This window comes from Hemitrygon akajei, chromosome 1 (assembly GCF_048418815.1).
Source record: "Hemitrygon akajei chromosome 1, sHemAka1.3, whole genome shotgun sequence".
In the NCBI taxonomy this organism is placed as follows: domain Eukaryota; kingdom Metazoa; phylum Chordata; class Chondrichthyes; order Myliobatiformes; family Dasyatidae; genus Hemitrygon; species Hemitrygon akajei.
Window position 1 is genome coordinate 114646470 of NC_133124.1, and position 19675 is coordinate 114666144.

Genomic DNA, 19675 nt, shown 5'->3' on the forward strand with positions numbered 1-19675 from the left:
TCTTTCCCTCAGCGTGTCCTCTGCCTTTCTCCACTCTCTCACCCTCTCTCGTTTACACTAAACTTCTTAGCAGCTGCAGAATTATTCGTTCCTTTAGCAAAATTAACAATCTTCAGCTTGAAGCCAGCATCATATCACATTCGTTTTAATCTTTTGTACATGGCGGTCGCAAACTCAATATTGCATAGACGCACTGAACCCGCCACCCCGTGTTATGTTTTAACAAGATTACGATGGGCACTAAATGGTTTTGCAGGGGTTACATTTCAGAGGATTCTTTACCATTGGAGACCTAATCCAAAATTTCCCTCCCTGATTTATTTATTAAGAATTTGCTTATAATGCTCTACAATGTGTAGGCCTGTTTTCTTAGCAGGTATTGGTTCACAAAATTTCCTGGTTTCGGATCTGGCAAAGCTGAGTACCGGCATGTGAGATCTTGTGATCTTTTCTGGTTAAATCAAAAACCTCTACAAAAGGGGTCGGCTTATACAAAGGTAACATGAAAAAGTCACTTTTTTAACCTTGAAAATGAGGGAGTCAGCTTATACTCCGGAATATATGGTAAATAATCTCTCCTTTAAACAACATCCTTGACTTGTCCATGGAGCTTACCCTCTGTGTTTCACTACATCTCAAATTGTGTTCTGTCACTGCAGAACTAATCGAGCAGGAGAGCTTGCTGTATCGGCCATCTTCCAAACAAAGGGGGTCACAAGCACTGGATCTGACACCCTGCCCATCGACTGCCATCTTGGCCTTCAGGCAGCTGGCAAATCTTTTTGGACCATTTCTAAATGCCTCTGAAATAATTAAATTCTAATACTTTTAACATTTGTATAGATTTGAAAGATTAACAATGAAAATAGTTTAATCTACTGGAAATGATTAAAAAACTAAATACCAATAAAGAAAAATAAATAAATCACATTGTTAATTGAGTTTGGTACTCCCATTCAAGTAACCCCAAAACAGAGCATCTGTGTTTCAGCCTAGTACATCAGTGCTCATCTGAGAGGAACATTAGATGCATTTTGTAATACACTTATACAGAATCCAGACAACAGTAGACCTGCAAGCGGGAAAAGGCCAGCAGTTTTTAAGGCAAGCAAAAACAGACCAATTAACTGTTTATAATAAAGAATGGCTGGAACCCAAGAATTGGCTTAACTTGAACCTTTTTTAGTATATTGCGATCAATAATACAATAAACTTTCTGACTCAGAACATGGCAGAGTTTAGATGTTTTCACAACATTTTTAAAATTGTTGCATATATTTCCAAACCTTTATCCAGTTCCTCTTTCCCATATTGTAGTTTGTCTGTACCCAAAATGAATGTAAATCAACTAGGCTCTTGTCCCTCACTCCTCAGTTTACTGAGATCCCAGATCTCCTCTTGCCCTCACTATGCTACATTAATTTCCACTGTCAGCAACTCACAATATGTTGAACTGAAGAGTGCATGACAATGTTTGACTAAAGGATGTGTTGTATGCTGCCAGCAACAGTGAGATAAATTATTGCAAAAGGAAAATACTGCAGATATTAAAAGTTTGAAATGAAAAGAGATGAAAAAGATGCTGGAAATCCTCAACAGCTGAGTCAATGTCTGTGAAGAGGAACAATAAGATCATTCACAAGAAATGCTGACACAAGACACTGCAGACGTTGGAATCTGCAGCAAAATACAAGCAGCTGGAGGAACTCTGCGGGCAGAGTCCATTCCCCCTCCACAGATGCTGTCTGATCTGCTGAGTTCCTCCAGTAATTTGTTTTTCTTTTGGATGTGAAATGTTAACAGTAAGTGCATTTGTTTAACCACAGATGCTGCCTGACCTGCTGAATATTTCCAAACCAGTTCTGATAAACAACACATCTAGTTTACATGCTGAGGACATACCTTGCTCTCACAAAGGATGAATATGCAAATAGCCACAGATGTTGCAGCTCTCCTCCAATGTTGGACTCCATGTCAGCGGCAATGATTGAACAGGACGATGAACCATTCACTGGCTCCAGTGGCTTTCTACTTCTTGTCAGCATCGGAACTGAATCCTCTTCTGTGGACACACTTGCAGGGCACACCGACTGCCCTTCCCAAGTCTCCGACATGGGAGATCTGTTGCTTACGCCTTGCAGCCGTGCACAGTCAGGTCCAGTTTTGGAGGATTCTGCCTCTCTTGCCGACCGCTGTGAGGTTCGAAGGCAGTGCCTGCCCTCACAGTCTGGGACAACTGGTGCTGTTGGCAACGATAAGCCTTGAGCGAGACCAAGGTAGGCTTCAGCTAACTTCTTCCAATACCACGGGTTGAGCGGATGCAAGGAAATTAACTGTTGTAAACAGCAAAGCTCCTGCATCAGATCTCCGGCATTGTGATGAATTTGAATGTTGAGATTAAGAACTGTGGTGAGGTGGTCTGTGTTTGTCACTTCAGATCTCTTGGGGAAAAAAACACAACAAACAGAATTAAAGAGGTCTAAGTATTTAAGGTACATCAACGCAAACAAGAAATTGAGCTAGAAGTGATGCATACTTAACTTTGCATTGCAATTAGTGTTTATTGTATCTAGAACACAAAGTTACTGAATGAGACAACACTGGCTATAGGTCAATCGCAGCTGGTGCTAGTACTTGGCCAGATTTTTCTGACTAATAAAATTTCCCCTTCTAAACTATTAAGAGGCATCTGGATGCACTTGAATGAGCAGACATAGAGGGACATGAAATTAATGCAAGGAAATATGATTCACAGATGGGCATGATGGCCAGAATTGATACGATGGGCTGAAAGGCCTGTTTCAATGCGGCACAATTCTATGACTCATTATCATTTCAGTCAGCTAGCTATACTTCTGAATATGCTAGTCAACCCTCAGTGTGGAGGAGCAACACCTTACATTCCACCTGGGTAGCCTCCAACCTGACAGTATGAATATTGATTTCTCCTTCCAGTAAACAAATTCCAGCCCCCACTCTCCACTCTCACCTTTTACCTCTTCTCTCCTGCCTATTACTTCCTCTGGGTCCCCTCCTCCTATGATCCCTCTCCCCTCCTCCCAGATTCCTTCTATCATCTTCTAGCTAGCCTCTTTCCTCTCTGCAGCCTTTTTATCTGGTATCTTCCCCCTTCTTTCTCAGTCCAGAAGAAGTGTTTCAGTTGAAACGTCAACTATCTATTCATTTCCATTGATGCTGCCGGACCTGCTGTGTTCCTCCAGCATTTTGTGCGTGTTGCTCTGGAGTTCCAGATTCTGCAGACTTTCTCATGTTTATAGTTAACAATTTGCTTATTTATATTTACTCCTGTTTTGCATTGGAGAAAGGACTTCCAATAAACCTAGTTTTTTTTGTACTCAGGCTGATTGCCAGGCATATCTTCCTGCTCTGCATTTCACAACTCCCACATCTTTTTGTCTGGCTTCTTTTATCTATGTTCTCACTCTTACTGTGCTCATTCACTCATCATCCGGACAGCCTGTTTACAGTTTATCCCATGGTCACATCTGTTTCAGTCCAACAGAGCCATCCTCCTTCCTATGCTTCGCAAGCTGCTTTTGTCTTCTTTTCAGTTCTGACGAAGGGGCTCTGACCCGAAACTTAAACTCTGGTCCTCTCCCCAGAGATGCAGCCCAACCTGCCAAGTATTTCCAGCATTTTTTGTTCTTGTTCCACCACCTGCTCTTTTCACAGAGCAATCATCATCCTTCCAATCTGTGACCCCTGCAATAACAGCCTCAGCTTGAATCATAGAGTCATAAGGCACATAAGTAGGTCCTTTAGCATGACTGGTCCATGCCAAGATAACACACACAAGATGCTGGAGGAACTCAGCAGGTCAGGCAGCATCTATGGAAATGAATAAACAGTTAATGTTTCGGGCCGAGACCATCCTTCAGGAATCATGTCAATCTGCTCATCTAAGCTAGTTCATCTGCCTGTGTTTGCATTCAATCTCTCTAAATCTTTCTTATCCATGGCCCTGTCCAGGTACCTTTTAGATACTGGTATCGTCCCTGCCTCCAACACTTTTTCTGCCAGCTCATCCGATACAAGCAGCAGCCTCTGTGCAAAGTAGCTGCTGCTTGGGTCACTTCTAAGTCTTTCCCAGAGATGGAACTTGCTGACACGCACCAATGAAAACATGTGGATCCATCACAACTCGGTACGGCAACTGCACTGCTCAAGACCGCAAGAAACGTCAGAGAGTTGTGGACTCACCTCGATCCATCACAAAATCCAGTCCCCCTTCCACTAACTTCCTACTGCCTCAGGAGAGCAGCCAACAGAATCAAAGACCCCTCCACCCCTGTTGTTTGCTCTTCTTCAGCTCCCATCAGAGAGAAGATACAAAAGCATGAAAATGCATACCACCAGGCTCGGTCCTATCCCATTGTCATTACAGAACTGTCGTGATAAAAATGAACTCTTGATCTCATGGTCCACTTCACTCTGGCCCTTGTACCTTTTTGCCTACCTGCAGTGCTCTTTCTCTTTATCTGTAACTGTAGTACAAACACAACATTTTACAGTCTGTACAACAAATGTCTGTACATTTCCCCTGTACTACATCAAAGTGCTTACCTTCTGAAACGATCTGTACGGCTGGCATGTAAAACACAGCTTTTCATTGTACCTCAGTACAGGTGACAATAATAAACCTATTAATAAAAAGCTCCACTATTCCAACACTGCGATGTGCAGCAAGCTTACACTGTACTGCAAATATTTCACATCTCCACAGAAACTTAAGGCATTGTCTATGGTCATGTGATTGCCAGACTGATATCTGGTTTTAAAATGTGCTTAGAATATTTTACTTTCTAGCATCAACACAAAGATGCATTGCATATTTCTGATAATACTAATTGTCAACATATTCTAATTTATCTTGTTTAATTCTTTCAAATAAAAAGGGAAGACAGGTTCTCCAAAGCAGTGAAACAGCCAATTAATTGCTGATTCTTTTTATTACTGTCACTTGTGGTGAGATACAGTGAAAATATTTTGTTTGCTTGCCATTATATCCAGAAGTACAGTACTGTGCAAAAGTCTTGGGCACATATATATAGCTAGGGAGCCGAAGACTTTTGTAAATCTGGCAGGATGTCGGGAATGGTGAGGGTGGAGCGCTGCGGGGGGGGGGGGGGGTGGACAAGGGACCTATGAGTGCCAGAGGTGGGGGGTGGTGCAGGAGCAGACACACCCAGCACTGAGATACCAGGCAAGATCATTTGATTCCAAACAATTAGTGTATTGATCATCACAGAATGCCTCTCTGGTGATTCGTGCTCCCTCACCCCTCTCCCTCCCCTTTCCCCAAACAAGATTCTGTTCTCCACGGCCTTTTCCCACTCTGTCCACAACAGAAATCCATATCATAATCAAGTTTATCATCACTCACATATATCATGTTGCTTTTCTGCAGCAGCTGTACAGTGCAATACATAAATACATGGTGTATTTGCCAACGTGGAGCAGAGAGTGAGTTTGTAAATCTGGCAGGAACAAAGGATACAAAAGTCTTGAGCACACTAACTATATAGATGTGCACAGTACTGTACATTGAGAAGTACAAAAGGAAAGACAAAGTGCTGAAGGTGATGTGCTGTTGTAAACACCACAGCCAATATACATACAGCAAACTTCCACAATACATACAGCTTATTGACTGTAGAAAGAAATGCTGGGCAGAACATTTTTTGGAAACAGTGCTGTTGGAACTCTCATTGACCTCAAAAAGTTTCTCAAGCAAAAGTTGTGACTTTCAGTATTGCCGAAATTACCATAATCATCAAGCCCTGTGCATCTGAGCCCACAACCTTCCAACTCAGCGCTGCTGAAGTTACTCTGTCACTTTGTGACACTTACTATAGAATTTATAGCCGCTAAAATGTTAGTTTAATTTTGCATTGACATTGTTATGACTAACCAATTCTTGTGCTATATCCAAGGCATCTTCGTCTCTGCCAAGATAGCTTAGACATCGAGCTCGAGCCTCCTGTAGGTCTCTTCTAAGAGCTATATTTGTGTCTGGAACAAGAGCCAAGCTACTGGCATATTCGCATAGTGCTTTCTGTGGAAAGGAAAAATGGTGTAGCATAATAATGAGATAGTCAGCAGTTCTTTTTATCATTTAGACTAATAACAAAACACGATAAAGCAAAAGAAAATAGCATCTGGTTTTATTTCTAATTTATCAATGCACGTAGAGTTGGAGTTGGAGCAGGGATGCGTGAAAAGAGCTACTTTTTAATCAGGGCGGCGATTGAGATTTCAAAAGCAGAGTATTGCAGCAGTTTTTTCTGGTTGGAGGAGCAACCAATCAACAAGAAGGATCCATTAGGACAGGCCAATAAGAATAATTCAAGTTCAAGCGGAGTGGCCATTCATTTTGGAGAGTGCCAAAGTGGCTTTGGCTCAGCAGGCTAAGGTGAGGTAAATTGCCTTGTATGTTGTTCTCTCTCGTGTTCTTTGATCATTCCTTATCTATTAGAGCAGAGTATAGTGAGAATGGTTCCAGAGGCAGTATTTCGTACAGCATGTGGGATGTGGGGAGGCCTCCAGTCTCCCAGATAAACACATCTGCTCCAAGTATACTGAACTACAGGGCCTGAGAGAAACTGAAGCTGCAGCTCGATGACCTTCCAATCATATGGGAGAATATAGGTTTTCTAAGAGTAAACCGAGCAATTATAGGCCTGTCAGTTTGACGTCAGTGGTGGGTAAATTAATGGAAAGTATTCTTAGAGATGGTATCTATAATTATCTGGATAGACAGGGTCTGATTAGGAACAGTGAACATGGATTTGTGCGTGGAAGGTCACGTTTGACAAATCTTACTGAATTTTTTGACGAGGTTACAAGGAAAGTTGACGAGGGTGAAGCAGTGGATGTTGTCCATATGGACTTCAGTAAGGCCTTTGACAAGGTTCCGCAAGGAAGGTTTAATCGTTAGATATTAATATTGAAGTAGTAAAATGGATTCAACAGTGGCTGGATGGGAGATGACAGAGAGTAGTGGTGGATAACTGTTTCTCAGGTTGGAGGCTGGTGACAAATGGTGTGCCTCAGGGATCTGTACTGGGTCCAATGTTGTTTGTCATATACATTAATGATCTGGATGATGGGTGGTAAATTGGATTAGTAAGTATGCAGATGATACTAAGGTAGGTGGCTTTGTGGATAATGAAGTAGGTTTTCAAAGCTTGCAGAGAGATTTAGGCCAGTTAGAAGAGTGGGCTGAAAGATGGCAGATGGAGTTTAATGCTGATAAGTGTGAGGTGCTACATTTTGGTAGGAATAATCATAATAGGACATACATGGTAAATTGTAGGGCATTGAAGAATGCAGTAGAACAGAGTGATCTAGGAATAATGGTGCATAGTTTCCTGAAGGTGGAATCTCATGTGGATAGGGTGGTGAAGAAAGCTTTCGGTATGCTGGCCTTTATAAATCAGAGCATTGAGTATAGGAGTTGGGATGTAATGTTAAAATTGTACAAGGCATTGGTGAGGCCAAATTTGGAGTACTGTGTACAGTTTTGGTCACCAAGTTATAGGAAAGATGTCAACAAAATAGAAAGAGTACAGAGAAGATTTACTAGAATGTTACCTGGGTTTCAGCACCTAAGTTACAGAGCAAGGTTGAACAAGTTAGGTCTTTATTCTTTGGAGTGTAGAAGGTTGAGGGGGGACTTGATAGAGGTATTTAAAATTATGACGGGGATAGATAGAGTTGACGTGGATAGGCTTTTTTCATTGAGAGTAGGGGAGATTCAAACAAGAGAACATGAGTTGAGAGTTAGAGAGCAAAAGTTTAGGGGTAACACGAGGGGAAATTTCTTTACTCAGAAAGTGGTAGCTGTGTGGAACAAGCTTCCAGTAGAAGTGGTAGAGGCAGGTTTGGTATTATCACTTAAACTAAAATTGGATAGGTATATGGCCAGGAAAGGAATGGAGGGTTATGGGCTATGTGCGGGTCAGTGGGACTAGGTGAGCGTAAGCGTTCGGCATGGACTAGAAGGGCCGAGATGGCCTGTTTCTGTGCTGTAATTGTTATATGGTTATATTATATGGTTAATGAGGAGGTGATGAATAAGAGATTCCAGGATAGTCACCCTTAGGTTTCAGGAGACAGGTAAGTCAAGAGGAGGAGGGGAAATGCACAGAGACAAGGTTCTGAGGGTACGATAGAGATGCCCAGACAGTATCTTGTCTCCAGGTGTCAGGGTCAAGAATGTCTTGGATTGGGTCTATGGTATACCCTAAGGGAGAGAGTGATCAGCCAGAAGTTTTGGGACATATTGGCACCAATGACATAGGTAGTCAAGGTGAGGAGGTCCTGAGGAGAGATTTTAGGGAGCTAGGTAGAAAGCTAAGAAACAGGACCTCCAAGGTAGCAATCTCAGGATTGCTGCCTGTGCCACGTGCCAGTGAGGGTAAGAATAGGAAGATTTGGCAGGTGAATGCGTGGCTGAGGAACTGGTTCAGGAAGCAGGGGGTTAGATTTATGGATCCTTGGGATCTTTTCTAGAGAAGGTTTGACCTATACAAAAGGGACTGTTTACACCTGAACCAGAGGGACCCAATATCCTTGAGGGCAAGTTGGCTAGAGTTGTTCAGGTGCTTTTAAATTAATTTGGCAGGGGGATGGGAACCGGAGTGATAGTGCTGAAGATGAGGTGGTTGGTTTACAAACAGAGGCAACGTGTAGTGAGACTCCTAGCAAGAAGATGCTGATGATCGGGTAAAATCAAAGCGGGCAACATCAAAAAAGGTGAATACAGGACTGAAGGTGTTATATTTGAATGCGCGCAGTATACGGAATAAAGTTGATGTACTTGTAGCACAGTTACAGATTCACATGTATAATGCAGACGTCACTGAATCGTGGCTGAAAGAAAGCTGGGAGCTTAATGCCCAAGGATACACATTGTATCGAAAGGACAGGCAGGAAGGCAGAGGGGGCGGCATTGCTTCTTGGTAAAAATGAAATCAAACCATTAGAAAGAGGTGACATAGGGTCAGCAGGTGTTGAAGCATTGTGGATAGAACTAAGGAACTGCAAGGGTTAAAAAAACCCTGATGGGAGCTGTATGCAGATTCCCAAACAGTGGTAAGGATGTGGTCTACAAGTTATAACGAGAGGTAGAAAATGCATGCCAAAAAGGCAATTTTACAATAGACATGGGGGATTCCAATATGCAGGTAGGATTGTGAAAATCAGGTTGGAGCAGGATTCCAAAACAGGATATTTTTACAATGCCTACGAGATGGCTTTTTAAGACAGTGCGTGGTTGAACCCATTAGGGGATCAGCTATTCTGGATTGGGTGTTGTGCAATAAACCCGAACTGATTATAGAGAGCTTACGGTAAAAGAACCCTAAGGGAAAAGTAATCATAATTTGTTTGAGTTTACCCTGAAATTTGAGAAGGAGAAGCTAAAGTCAGTGGTATCAGTATTATAGTGAAGTAAAGGAAATTACAGAGGCATGAGGAGAGAGGAGTTGGCTAGGATTGATTGGAAAAGAAAACTGGCAGGGATGACAGGACAGCAGCAATGACTGAAATTTCTGGAAGCAATTTGGAAGGCACAGGATATGTATATCTTAAAGAGGAAGAAGTATTCTAACACAAGATGACACAACGTTGGCTAACAAGACAAGTCAAAGACAACATAAGAGTCAAAGAGAGTGTATATAATAAAAGTTAGTAGTGTAATAGTAGTGGAAAGTTAGAGGGTTGGGAAGCTTTAAATACCAACAGAAGACAACTGAAAAAGTCATCAAGAAAGTAAAGATGGAATATGAAAGTAAACTAGCCAATAACATTAAAGAGGACACCAAAAGTTTCTTCAGATACATACAGTGTAAAAGAGAGGCAAGAGTGGATATCGGACAGCTGGAAAATAATGCTGGAGAGGTAGTAATGGGGGACAAGAACTAAACAAGTATTTTGCATCAGTCTTCACTGTGAAAGACACTAGCTGTATGGTGGAAGTTCCAGGTATCAGGGGTCTTAAAATGTGTGAAGTTACCATTACAAGTTAAAAGGTTCTTGGGAAACTGAAAAGTCTGAAGGTAGATAAGTCACCTGGACCAGATGGTGTACACCCCAGGGTTCCAAAAGACTTGTCTGAAGAGACTGCAGAAGCATTAGTGTTGATCTTTCAAGAATTACTAGATTCTGGAATTGTTCCGGAAGTCTGGAAATTTGCAAATGTCACATCATTTATCAAAATGGGAGAGAGACAGAAGAAAGAAAATTATAGACTAGTTAGCCTGACCTGGATGGTTGGGAAGATGTTGGAGTTGATTAAAGACATGATTTATGGGTACTTGGAAGCACATGATAAAATAGGCCGTAGTCAGCATGGTTTCCTTGTAAGACAAATTTGTTGGAAAACTTTGAAATGAATAACAAGTAGGATAGACAAAGGAGAATCTGTGATGTAGTGTACTTGGATTTTCAGAATATGTTTGACAATATACCACACGAGGCTGTTTAACAAGCTATAAGCCCAGTTAACAAACTATGAGCCCAAGGAATTAAAGGAAAGATTCTAGCATGGATAAAGCAGTGGGTAATTGGTAGGAGGCAAAGAGTGAGAACAAAGGGAGCCTTTTCTGGTTGGCTACCAGTGACTAGTGGCGTTCCACAGGGGTCTGTATTGCAACTGCTTCTTTTTACATTATATGTCAATGAATTGGATGATGGAATTGATGGCTTTGTTGCAAAGTTTGTAGACGATACAAAGATAGGTGGAGGAGCAGTAGATTTGAGGAAATAGAGAAGCTACAAAAGGACTCAGACAGATTAGCAGAATGGGTAAAGGAGTGGCAGATGGAATACAGTGTCAGGAAGTGTATTGTCATGCACTTTGGTAGAAGAAATGAAAGCTAAATGGAGAGAAAACATAACAAACTGAGGCACAAAGGGACTTGGGAGCCCTTCTGCAGAATCCTCTAAAGATTAATTTGCAGGTGAGGAAGACAAATGCAATGTTGGCATTCATTTCAAGAAGAGTACATTATAAAAGCAATGATGTAATGTTGAAACTTTATAAAGAACTGGTGAGGCCTTACTTGGAGCATTGTGAGCAGTTCTGGGCCCCTTATCTTGGAAAGGATGTGCTGAAACTGGAGAGGGTTCAGGGGAGGTTCATGAAAATCATTCCAGGATTAAAACAGCTCGTTATATGAAGAATGTTTGATGGCTCTGGGGCTGCATTCACTGGAATTCAGAAGAATGAGGGGTGACCTCATTGAAACCTATTGACTGGTGAAAGGCCGTGATAGAATGAATGTGGAGAGGATATTTCCTATGGTGGGAGCGTCTCAGATCAGAGGACACAGCCTCAGAATAGAGGGGTGTCCTTTTTAGAATGTTGAGGAAGAATTTCTTTAGTCAGAGAGAAGTGAATCTGTGGAATTCACTGCTACAGGCAGCTCTGGAGGCCAAGTCTTTATGTATTTTTAAGGCAGAGGTTGACAGATTCTTGATTGGTCAAGGTATGAAGGGATACAGGGCAAAGGAGGAGACTGGGGCTGAGGGGAAAAATAGATTAAAAATGGATAAAAACCTGCTAGCCTCTGCCAGAAAGCTTAAACTGGGGAGGAAATTCATCTTTTGGCAAGACAACTGAAAGAACACTGCCAGAGCAACCATGGAGAGAATTCAAATTAAAAAAAATTGGTGACCTTGAGTGGCCCAGTCACAGTCCTGACCTTAAATTGATCAAACAGCTCTGGTAAAATCTCAAGACTGCTGTACATTGCCACTTCCCAACTAACCTTGAGCAATTTTGCAGGAGGAATGGGCAAATCACACTCCCCAACTTTGTGCAAACCCAAGAGACTTATCCAAAAAGACTTCTGGCTGTAATAGCTGTGAGAAGTGGATCAAACAAAGTACTAAGCAAAGGAGGATGAATACTTTTGAACTGCTGACATTTCATTTTTTGAATTTTTAGTTTTTCATGCTTAGTAATTTTCCCTGGGCTCAACAGAAAAAAGGAGCTTGTAATTCACAAACAAAAATGTCCTGTTAAATTGATCAAGATCCCTGGTTGTAATACTCATTTCTGTGAACAAAGGATTGGGGGTTGAATACTTTTACAAATCACTGTATTATTATTGTTCTATTTTTTTCATACTTAGCTTATTGTCTTTTAAACATTGGCTGTTTGTCCATCTTGTGTGCGGTTTTTCATTGATGTTATTGTGCTTCTATATATTTAATGTGAATGCTCACAAGAAAATGAATCTCAGGGCTGTATGTGGTGACGTACATGCACTTTGATAATAAATTTACTTTCAACTTTGAACTTAACGTTCTTTAAGAGACCTAGTACTACTGTATTCTTCATCCGGAAATACCTGAGAAAATTAGCATGCTTCACACTAATTTTTCTACGCTCCACATCCTTCTCCTTGGTAAATACTGATACAAAGTACTCATTTAGGACCTTGGCCACATCCTCCACCTTCAAGCACCTGGTACCTTCTTTAACTTTGAACGGTCCTACCAGCTCCTTACTTATCCTCTTGCTCTTGACGTATGTATGGAATGCCTTGAAATTCACCTTAATTCTACTTCACAATTAGTTTTTATAGCTCCTCATGGCCCTTCAAACTTCACTCTTGAGTTTGTTTTGGCTTCTTTATAATTCACAAGGGTTCTGTTCGATTTTAGCCTCCTAAACCATACATGCATTTCCCTTTTCTTCTTGGTTAAATTCACCCTCTCTCTTGACATTCACAGTTCCCATACCTTGCAGTCCTTGTCTGTCCTTCTGACTGAAACATACCTGTCCTGTGCTCTGCGCAAATGGACTTTGAACACCCTCCACATGTGAGAAGTGGACTTGCCCAAAAACAGCTGTTCCCAATTAACTATTCCTACTAAATACTCTTGTAATTTATCCTGCTCCAATCTAATACTCTCCTGCAAAGACCATATTTCCCTACCACTGACATGCCCTCCACTACAACAACCATGTTGTTTTTAAACTTTTCCCTAATCTGCCTACATATCTGTCCCTCAATGTCCCGGTGGCTATCTGAGTGGTCTGTAGTACGACCCCAACAGGATAATTGCACCTTTCTTATTTTTGAATTCTACCCATACAGACTCAGCTGTGCTTGGACAGGCTATAATGGAGAGCTCATCTGCGTAATACACCCCCACCCCATCGTTCTTGCCTCCTCGTTTATCTTGTATAAAATACCGAAACAACTCTAAGCATCATTTCAACCAAGTCTCTGTTATGGCCACAACATCATAGTTCCATGCACTGATCCATGTTCATCACCCTTACCTATAATATTCCTAGCATTAAAACAAACACACTTCAACCCATCCTTCCCACTGTGTGCATTACCCTTACTCCTGCCCGTTTTTCCTGGTCATGGCATCTAGCTTCCTCTCAATCCCTCCGCTTTCTGACCTGGTGCTCTGGTTCCCATTCCTCTGCTGAACTAGTTTAAACCCTCTCAAGTAGCACTAGCTCCCAGTCAGGACATCGATTCGTTTCCAGTTAAAGTTCAATCCGTCGGTCTTGTACAGGTCACGGTGGCCCAGAAGAGATTTCAATAATCCAAGAACCTGAAACCCTACCCTTGTGCCAGTTCCCCAGTCATTCATTCTTCAATTCTACCTGGTCATGAAGCTGAGGATACTGTGTCCACTCGACCGAACAGACAAAATGCAGGCTTCTTCTGAAAGTGTGGGTCTTGCTATTTGCAGATCAGAGGTGGCTGCAGCTCTAGTTACCTGATAATCCTGACGCTTAAATGCCAGGTCGCCTCGAAACTTCAGTGCAGTCAGTTTCTTCACATCATCCAAGGTAGAAATGTCATCCCAAAACCACTGGAATTGATCAGAGGCAGTAAATATTTAAGACATTATTTGTTTTAAGATTGAAGAGGTGGATAACTTGGTCATTTTGTGATTAGAAAACAATTGGGGAATTTTTATATTGGTTAAGTTAAAAGGCAAACACTTCTCTCTGCTATCAGATTTCTGAATGAACAATATATCCACATACACTACCTCACCACTCCCCCCCTTTTTTTGCAGTACTTTCTTAATTTTTATATATGTATATTTCTTATTTTAATTTATAGTTTATTTTATTATGTATTGCAATCTATTGCTGTCACAAAAACAACAAATGCCAATGATATTAAAGCTGAAACCAAATATACAAACTATAAATAAATTTACCTTTTTCCAGTGAATTTGACTACTAATTTAATCGGTTCAGCACAACATTGTGGGCCGAAGGGCCTGTTCCTATGCTGTACTGTTCTATGTTCTAAACATTTATAAATAATGAGTAGAATGTGGCTGGAATATTTTGGACATCTCACTTTAAGATACTAAGGGACAGAGACTTAACGGAAGTATTTTGTTTATTTTTTCAAGATCTAAGTATTTCAAGCAAGCCCAGTAATCACGACCCACCCTTAATTTCTCTTCAGAAGGTGCTGGTGAGCTACCTCTTGAATCATTCCTTCCGGCTAAGGTGCTCCCACAGTGCTGTTGTAATAGAGTTCCAAGATTTCGACCCAGCAACGATGAAGGACTGGTGACATATTTCCAAGTCAGGATGGACTGAGAGCCACAGAGAGTGGTGTCCTTGTCTGCTACTGTCTTTCTTCTTTGCAGTAAAGGTTGCAGGTTTAGAGGGTACTATTGGAACAGCCTAAGTAAATAAATACAGCTTGTTTTGTAAATAGTGGACACCTCAGCCACAGTGTGATGGTGATGGAGGAAAAGAAATTTAGTAAGATGTGGTCAGCTTTTGTAGCCCCATTTTTAGGTGATTATTCCATTTGAATTTCTGGTCAATGGCAGAGTCCCCCAGTCTTCCTGGACACAGACATGTACTACTTTGTTTGTTGAGGAGTTGCATGTTCATAAGCAAATATCTCCACTTTCACTTTTTAATGGTCATTCATCAAGCTGAATTTAGGCCAAGGGCATTTCTCTGAAGAACTCCTGCATTGACATTCTTGGGAAAGGATGGGTTGATTGACCATTGTCGACCACAATTATCTTCCCTTTTATGAAATACAACTCCAACCAGTGAAGTGCTTTCACCAAACAGTGTGGCCCCCTCTACATCAGTGAGACAAAGCACAAACTAGGCAACCAGTTTAAATAGCCCTGTGCTCTGTCTGTCCTGGCTTTCTGGAGCTCGTGTTGCCAGACATTTTAAATCTCTTCTCCATTCCAATATTGACCCACCTGTCCTCAGCCTCCTCTACTGCTAGTGTGAGACTAATAACATGAAGAACATGACTCATATTCTGCCAGGGTACTTTACAATCCAATTGCACAGGTAAATTCTCCAAGTTCAGGCACACTGCTCTCCTTCTTGTCCCTTTCTTTCTCCTCCTGATCTACCCAGTTCCTTCTACATCCACCCTAGCTCCCCCATCACCCTGTTTCTTTCCCCTCCTCCACCCATCCCAAATGCCTATCATCCACACACTCCCATAGACTAATATACCCACCTGCCCTCTCCACTGCCTATTTGGTTCCATGGTCCACTTTCTTTTCCTATCAGGTTTTATCACCTGCAGCCCTTGTTGCTTCCACTTATCGACACCTTACTGTTATCATTTCCACTCTTCTAGGCTCCCTCTGCCTATCATCTCTCCTCAGCTGGATCTACCTCCCCCACTATTATTCAGTCCAGATAAGTTATCTTGACTCAAAATGTCCACCATCTACTTTCTTGCCCATGCTGCTTGACCTGCTGAGTTCCTCTACCAGTTTATTTGTGGCTCCAGCTTCCAGCTTCCGCAGTCTCTTGTGAGCCCTCCCTTCATCATACCAGCCATCCACCTCAGTTTTACCAGAGCTCCTCTTGATGCCACAATCAATTAAGTGATGTTTTGATGTTAAATGCAGTTCCCCCAGGCCCTTCTGGCAACTAAACCCACTCCACTCAATTAACCTACTAACCTGTACACCTTTGGAACGTGGTAGGAAATTTTTGCAGTACAAACTCCTTATAGAAAAGGACGTGGATTGAACCCAAGTCACTGACGTTGTAATAGAATTACGCTACTGTGCCGCTTTTTGCTCCGTATTTACACAAACGCTGTAACGATGGTCCCAGTGAAATCCAAATGGGTTATTGGTAAGTAAATACTGACGATTGATAGTGAAGTTATTGGGTAGAAATAGTATTGATTTCTCCCACCACTTGAAAATTGGGCACTTTTCCACATTGTCAGATGGACTCCAGTGGGAGGACTTCAGGGGGAATTTGAGGCAGTCCATTCATACAGTCTGTTGAAACAGTTGTGAATATTTTCACCTTGTCTTTAGCAACATGCAATGGTAACATACCAGTTACCGTTAAGCATTGGAATTTTCTTGTGTAACACACTGTAAGGTTTCACTGCTAATGTAATGGCCTCTCTGTGATGTTTCACTGCTAATGTATGGCTTCTCTGTAGCAGCAATGTTTGGGCTACGACTAGAGATAACTGGGACTTTGGAATGTATGTTGTCCAATAAGAGGGATGTAGTTCTTTCTTGTGAGCCTGGAAGACAGATTTTCATGGTCTTTTGTCTTCGAGAGAGGAAGAAGGAAGACACGTGTGTGGAGGGAGCTGGAAGACGACTGGACGGAGTGGACCAGGAGTGAGGGTCCAAAGGTCAGCAACACTCAGAGGAGGTCGATGGTTGATGAATGGCCGTATCAGTGAGCTCCAATGTGCACTTTCGACTTTTTTCCTTAAAATAGGCCCTTTACTTTTTATTTTCTTTACTAACCCTATATTCAGATTAATATTTATAAAGTTCAATCACTTAATTGCATATGGTGTACTGTCTAATATTTTGCAGTGCGGATCTGTAACCAGCCAACACACCACATAGCATCCACAAAAATGAGATTTCTCAGATTGGTGGGGCCAGAAGTTGTCTTCCCCGAGACGAATGTGTTCTGGCCGAGCCTGAGGATTACACTTGCTGGATGTGACAGGTCTTCTAAACTTGATTTGATCTACTGGATGCATGATTACTTAGCTCTGACTTGTACAAGTTACTTTTGTCCTTTAGCATGCACCCAGTTCTGTGTCGCAGTTACAGGAATCTTGACTGATGGCTAGTGCTGCTTCCAATATGCCTTTCTGCACTCCTCATCAAATGTGGCTTAATCGCCGGACTTTTTTTTTCTTACAAAGATAGATGTGCTGAATTCTGAGGTTACAGTTTGTGACACAGACCATTTCTGCTGCTGGTCTAGAGCACTTCGAGGATGCTCAGTTACAAGCTGCCAGATCTGCTGTGAACCTATCCTATTTAGCATGAATGAATGGTACACAATATGACAGACAGTATTCTCAGTGTGAAGATGAGATCGTGTCTCCACAAGGTAACAGGGACCTCAGTTACATGGACAGACTGGGTAAGTCAGAATCATTTGCTTTAGCTCTAAGCAAACTGCATTAACTTCCTACACTTAACAAAAAAGCTTAGAATTGTGCTGGTTTTGATTACATTGGGAGAATCAGCAGTGGGGTGAGAGGAAGGTGGATAAAATGATGTGATAATCAATGAAATGCTTTTAAATGTTTGTGAAGTAGGAAGTGCAGCAACCAAATTGCCCAGAGTAAGCTCCCATGAAGAAGAGCGATAATGGTTAATTAATCTGTTTTCAATTGTAAAGAAAAAGACCACCTAATGGAATAATACAGCATGAGAACAGGACTTTCAACCCAGGTGGTCCATGCTGACCGTGATTCACACCTACGTTAGACCCCCTTGCCCACATTTGGCCCATAACCCTTTCCAATCTATGTACTTGCCCAAGTACCTTTTAAATGGAATTAATATTTATTTTATTTATAGATACATTGCAGAACAAGCCCTTCCAGCCAGCAACCCACCTATGTAACTCCAGCCTAATTATAGGACAATTTACAGTGACCAACTAACTGGTACGTCTTTGCGCTGTGGGAGGAAACCAGAGCACTCGGAGGGATTGCATGCATTCCTGGGGAGAGCGTGCACACTTCTTACGGAAGGCACCAGAACTGAATTGCAAACTCCAGGATGCCCCTGCTGCAAAGGCATCACACTAACCGCTATGCTACCATGGTGCCCTGCCAAGTGTACTTGCCTCAATCACTTCATTTGCCACTCATTATATCTACTGACGACCTTCCGTGTGAAAAGGTTGCTCCACAAGTTTCTATTAATTCTCTCCCTTCTCATCTTGACTGCGCAGTCCTGGGAAAAATGCAGTTTATATTCACCTTATGTATGCGCTCATGATTTTATACATTTCCACAAGATTACCCCTCTTTCTTCTATGCTCTAATGAGAAAGGCCCCAACCTGCTTAACTCCTCCTTAAAACTCGGTCCCTTGAGCCCTCATAACGTCCTCTGGATTCTTTCTAGCTCAGTGGTATCTTCAATATCGCAAAGTGACCAAAACTGAACACAATATCCCAAATGTTTTACAGCTGAAAAAGACACCAATACCTTACACAGGTGTAAATTTCAGCCTCTTTCTTCTCTCCACCCCCCCCCCTTCTCCATTTCGCCCAAATAACTCCATTAGCCGCAACAGGTAAACTTCCTCCTCTCTGAAAGACGCCAATATCATTACACAGCTGCTAAGGATAAACATTAAAGTTTCAGAGACTGGACACAGTGAAAGAGTGCCCCGAAGCTGTCCTTCCTTCCACAGCGAGTATTTACCCGCTCGTTCAGTCACCTCCAAGTGTGCACCCCGGATCCCATTTACTGTCAGACCGCAACCCCGCTAAGAGTTACAATGTCAACTTGGTCAACCAGCCGCATTCGCCCGCCCCCTTACCTCCGGCTCGCAGAATCTCGCTTTGTACAGGCTTGACTCCGATTTCTGCACCGCCTTCTTCACCCGAAACTCTTCGAAGACTGAATCCTCAAACTCGCAGCCCACATCAACCATCTTGCTCGTGGCTTACAACTGATAAACAGTTCCTCCGGCACACAGTGGAGCAGCACAAACGTTCCGAGCCCTTCCTCATTCGCTCCCCGCCCATACAGCCTAATCAAATTGGACCACAAAACCAAATTTAAATTTTTGTAATTCTGGACTAAAAGCTATGTTGGCCATGGGTCACCCTCTTTGATTTTCAGGCAGAAGGCATCAACTCCCACAATAAACTTTCTCTGTTGCTGTATTGTGTTATTATCTCTCTCTTTGTATTTTTCCTTCGTAATTATATTTGCAACGATCTGTATGAATGGCATTCAAGACAGTTTTTTTACTGTATATCGGAAGATATAACAATGATAAACCAATTGCCCCGATATCTAAAAGTTGTGGTCAGCTTATTGTACCCGTATTCAGAGGTCTGAGCTAATTTCACTCTAGAAAATTTGCAGGTACTTAAACTGAAATAAATAAATAATCAGAATGCTGCTCGTGAACAAAAAAATGTAGTTTAGAGTAACCAGCCTGGCAAGCTGGTAATGCAGTTCAATCATAAATGAGAGAGAGCTGGAAAACGCATCTGATATGGGTAATTGTAATGGGGAACTTCAATATGCAAAGGGATGGGAATATCGGGTTGGTGTTGGATTGCAGGAGAGGGTGTTTGTTGAATGCCTACGAGATGGCTTTTTAGAGGCAGTGGACGTCATTTACTTGGATTT

At 42.0% G+C, this 19675-nt stretch overlaps 1 protein-coding gene across 1 annotated transcript in view; it reads right to left on the minus strand.

The window, feature by feature from the left end:
• c1h8orf76 (chromosome 1 C8orf76 homolog) overlaps positions 1–18985 on the minus strand; it is a 30326-nt gene extending 11341 nt beyond the window's left edge. The window contains exons 1-4 of the mRNA XM_073050342.1: positions 18852–18985; positions 13777–13872; positions 5933–6076; positions 1903–2441 (exon numbers count right to left, since the gene is read on the minus strand). Of these exons, the coding sequence (XP_072906443.1) occupies positions 1903–2441; positions 5933–6076; positions 13777–13872; positions 18852–18965 (893 nt within the window). The 5' untranslated portion in view covers positions 18966–18985. The remainder of the gene's footprint in view (positions 1–1902; positions 2442–5932; positions 6077–13776; positions 13873–18851) is intronic.
• Between the last annotated feature and the right edge of the window lie 690 nt (positions 18986–19675).